This window comes from Rhea americana, unplaced genomic scaffold (assembly GCF_003343005.1).
Source record: "Rhea americana isolate MKP2758 unplaced genomic scaffold, rheAme1 scaffold_66, whole genome shotgun sequence".
In the NCBI taxonomy this organism is placed as follows: Eukaryota; Metazoa; Chordata; class Aves; order Rheiformes; family Rheidae; genus Rhea; species Rhea americana.
This window is the reverse complement of record NW_028186823.1, coordinates 4,338,373-4,343,231: the sequence shown is the minus strand read 5'-3', so window position 1 is coordinate 4,343,231 and position 4,859 is coordinate 4,338,373. Positions and strand designations below refer to the sequence as shown.

Genomic DNA, 4,859 nt, shown 5'->3' with positions numbered 1-4,859 from the left:
TTTTTCATAAAATGGAGATGATAATGCCGACAAGGATTTGTTGTGCACAAATTTGTACTGATTTTGATGCAGTTCAGGGTAGAATATCTATTTAATCCAGTCATGTGCCCAGAATGTACATCTGAGTGCTCTCATACAGCAGTGTGTGGTAGAGGATATATTACAGTAACCTTGAAATTATTTAGATAAACTGAGATAACTCATGTAATGCACATTTGCTCGAAAATGCTAGGCCTTGCTCATTTAAATGTGTCATTATTAATATGATATTCTTTCCTAATATTGTTTGATTTGCCATGGCCAATTATCCCTAAGATATTAATTTCTTATCTTACTAGCAACAATTTGCATATACAGTTGCCTCATAGATTACTGAAATGAACTTTCTCTCTTCAAAATCAATTACAGTAATGTCCATTTGTGCCAGTCACTTCCTATGTGGTATTGAGAACTGTGTGCTTTTGGAAATAAAAGATATGAAGTAAAATAGTACTCATTTTAATATTTCACATTAAACTTTGAAAACTTGATGATGCTCTGGTTCACCAGACTAACTTCACAAAGACAAGTGAGATTAAGATCTGATTCTACATTTTAGAAGAGTTTTATAAACTTAAATGAACTTTTCTCTTTGAGAGGAATAACTATTTCCCTGATTTCACAAGATGTACACGACAAATCAGCAAATAAGCAACAAATAAATAAGCTTGTCATTAAAAAAAAGGCTCAATTTTAAGGTAATATTAAGGTGTGGTTTGCCCACATATGGAACAGAAGCTCAGATGTGCATTTCATTCTGGAGATATATTCTGTTTGATACAGACTTTTGCACCTGAACATGTCTGCAACTTGCTTCTGGATTAGTAGTGTTGGTACCAAATGCTCAGAAGTGACTTAATGAGCTATCTGTCTCCTGAGACTTCACTCACATCTGTAACTGCCATTGCATGATTAAAAGAGATCTGAGAAAGAGAGGAAAAGCTCAGAGATGTTAAGAGACCTGTACAGGTGGATATATTTTTATGGTATATTTTGAGCAGGCTCCAAGTCTATCAAAACTGCACCAAGGAACAGGCCCTGAGGGAGGGCAGTCAGCCAAGGTGGGACTGTGTTGTCTGAAACCTACAACTGTGTCCACACTTCCTTATGTCTTACTGTCCAGGAGTAAGGTTAATGTGAGACTGCATTTCCCTACACGGTGACACCAAACAGACCCGTGGTGTGTTGGCGGCTTAGCCAGGAGAGGTGTTCTTTTGGCTATGTGATCAAATGGACTGTACAGCTTCGATTTATTGACAGTTCAGGTGTGAAGAGACTCAGCTGAGTGCATTTTCTATTTTAGGCACCATCATACAGCCGACACAACCTGCCTACGGATACAAATGAGAAACAAGCCCAAGAAATMCTCTTCCGTCGACAGCATAGCCTGAGGCAGAGCTGCAGGAAAGGAAACAGCTTACCTTGGGGTAGACCGGTACCTGTAATGCAAACTATTATTCATTTGATCAAGACATATAAAAACACCTTTGTGTGTCTGTAAATAAAAAAGACACCCATTTTTATTTGCTTTTTGTAATAGTTAAAATGGATATTTTTTGCAATATCCTCATGCAGCGCTTAGGAAGGAAGACTTTTACTTAGCATTCGCTATGTTCTGCCTCTGGACATTGGTCAGAAAACATTGGCTGTAAGTAATAAGGTAGCTTGCATTGATTTGGCCCAGATAAAACAAAGTGTGATCACACCTGTGTGAATTTGTGGAYGGACAAAGGGCCTGATCCAGAGCCCTTGACACCTTGCACTGACTGTTTGGGCTCTAGATCAGAGAGAAACAGTAATATGTATCTGACCAAACGTAGCTGTTGGATAGCATAGACATTTACAGCTGAGATAACCACAGCTAAAGAAGAGAAATAAGCTCCTGCTGGGTACAAATCATTTTATTTAAAGTTATCACTTAAAATGGGAAAGGTGGACTTTAGAATAACATATTTCTCTCCACTGGCTATAAAGAAAACCTAGGACGATTGTATCAGATACAGGCATTTTCAGGTGAGGCCGAGTTCAACCTGCTAAGCGAAGGGTTGACCTTACTCACACTTCTTTAAATTTGATTCTAAGGTTGTAGGCACAGTAGAAAAAGGGTGTAAGCATTCTTCTTTACCAGTTAATTGCACTGTCCTACCAAATGCAAACTCTCCTAATACCTCTCCTTTTTGCCATGAAAATGTAAATTATTCTGTAATGGTTACTTATTCACATATGGAACCATTACTTATTCTTTCACCTGTGTCCTGCTAAATAAGCTCAGTGMGGGCAGTGGGAGGACTGCCTGCTCACCAATGGCTGTGGGGAGCTGCTGAGAGAACAGATCCTGTTTCAGGGGTGAGAGGCRATCACAGGCACTGAATGCACTCCTTCTCTGCACGCAGGCCAGCACCATGGGCGTGCGCTACCTCTCGCTGCAGCATGGCTCCCGTCAACCTGCTAGGCGAAAAGCCAGGCGCGTGACTTTTATAGGTAACGTAAATACTTTACTCTGCATCCTGCTCTGGTAGGGAAAGAAACTGGGTCAGCTGTTCAGTGGATTTTAAAGCAATATATGGATACTCCCATGGAAGTCCATGGTCCATTTAAACGAGTTACACCCTTCTCCCCTATCTATTTATCTGTGCTGTTTATGTGGACGTGACTGCTGTTTGTATCTTGTTCCAGCACCACCTATTTCTGTCTTTTTTCCTCTTGCACAAATATTCCTGTAATCTGTGCACTTTGGCGTGCCCACGGCACCCTGTGAGCCCAAGAAAATAAATTGTCTGTTTCCTGCAACCCCACAAACATAACAGCATGTGAAAGTGTTAGCAGTTGCCAAATCCAGTAGCTCAACAGAGGCAAGGCTGCTGTTGCTCCATGTGCCAAGGTCCAGTTAGTAGCGAGGCTGAGCGAGCTATTGCCAGCAGGTGCACGCACACGCACACACTGCACATATACTCATACACATGGTCAGCAGAACAAGTCAGCAAAGGAGAAAGCGCAGCACTCACGTGAACACAGCGCCAGTGGCTTCATTCTGTTCCCTTCTCTGGCTGATCAAGACAAAGGTCCATTAGTGGAAAATACATATAGATATGTACAATGTGGATCCCTCCAGTAACTGGCCTTCGACACTCAGTTCACGCAGTAGCTCCTCTAGATCACTGGTCTCCCCAGTTGCTTGCACCTGTATATGTGAGCCGAGCCCCACCTGAGTTGCTAGTGCATACTCACACAYACACACATGAGCATTAACACTGTGGATCTCCCAGAAACTGACCTTAGACACCTAGTCTTCCCAGCAGTTGGCCCCTGGAAATTCTGGTCTCCCAGTTGCCTCACACACATGCATCTGGGTGTCTCTGGTAGCTAGCCCTACGACGTTACCAGGAGCTGACCTCAGGCCCTGTGATATTCACAGTTGCTGGCCTGGACCTCCTGGTCCCTGCAGTAGCCAACTCACAGGCTCCCTGGTCTCTCCAGTATCTGAACTAGCTTCATCGCCACCTGAACACCTGGCTCCCAGGCTTCTTACCCTGCATACTGGCTAGTCTAGCTCGATGTTTGCTAGTGATTTTACACTGACAGAAGCACCCACACATTGCATACACACTCCAGTCTCTCCTTGTGCTGCTCCCATGAGCATACAGCCCCTCTGACCCATGGTCCCAACCCAGGCGCCAGCACTGAGACCTCTATGCATGCCTGCATGCAGGCTAGAGCCCCTCACCTGGGAAAACAGTTAGAAATGGAATTTAATATGAAGACAGGATAGACGGTGCAGGATATGGCCAGATGAGTGCGCTGACCAGCCCATATTTACATGGCACTTGTCCCTTTTATCTCCTTGTTTTCCCCTCATTTATTCCTCCCCAAACTGCTCTGGTCCTTCTTCTTCACCACCTTTGGTTCCTCCTTGTACAATCTCCCAAAGCTCTTCCCCAGCATCCCAAAATGAGCCCCACACTCCATAGGCAGCACATTGGTCTGCAAGGTGATGAGGGAGATCCTCTCTGCCTGAAGCATCACGGTGGGTCTGTGTGGACGGATGGTCCCCTGTGGTCCCTGGGAGGGGCAAGAGCAAGAGCTCCTTTCCCTGATTGGGGTATTGGGGGGTCCTCCACCTGCTCTTGTGCCCTGGGCTCCTTTGTGTTCACAGAAATGAGTCTTTAACCAAGGAACTTAAGATAAAAATATGGCACAGTCTTTCCCCAAATAGCTGGTCTTTTTCCCCCTTTTCCAGCTTGTTGTCTGTGAGCATTTCTGTAATAGTATTGGTCTTACTGGAACAATCTATCAGCCAGTGTCAACACTGTACAAATTATCATAGGTACACAATAAAATACAGTCCTACCATCACTTGCAGTCTAAATAAGGAGAGGGAGTTTAGAGATGGAAGCAAAAAGTGGAGCCTAAGGTAAATACAAGATAGTGTTAGAGAAAACATGGACTTGACTGTCCATCATTGTCTCCATCTGTAGTCTCCCCTACTCTTTGCTGATTTGACTTGTGTGATCCTGAAATGCATTTAGGTTTTTCTGAGAATTACTTCTAATTTCTGGCAAAAACAGCAAGTTTTCAGTGAAATGAAACCATATTTTTAATCATTTCCTTTGTATCGAAAATTTGGATGACCAAATTTGTTTCCTGCAGGTGCAAAATTATTTTATTTCTTCCCTTTCTGTTTTATTGTTGAAAGAGATGAAAGCAAAAGTGATCTGTGCAGGCAAACTGTCCTCTGGGGCTTGCTTGCCACATGCACGTGTGATGGAGGCAGAACAGAAACTTATAGGATCTATTCAGAAAGGAAAGTCAAAGTTATTCAA

The 4,859-nt window shown here is 43.2% G+C and overlaps 1 protein-coding gene across 1 annotated transcript in view; it reads left to right on the top strand.

The window, feature by feature from the left end:
- SLC9A4 (solute carrier family 9 member A4) overlaps window positions 1-4,859 on the top strand; it is a 34,812-nt gene that overhangs the window by 27,843 nt on the left and 2,110 nt on the right. Inside the window, exons 10-11 of the mRNA XM_085320774.1 lie at window positions 1,343-1,474; window positions 2,433-2,520. Coding sequence (XP_085176900.1) covers window positions 1,343-1,474; window positions 2,433-2,520 — 220 coding nt within the window. The remainder of the gene's footprint in view (window positions 1-1,342; window positions 1,475-2,432; window positions 2,521-4,859) is intronic.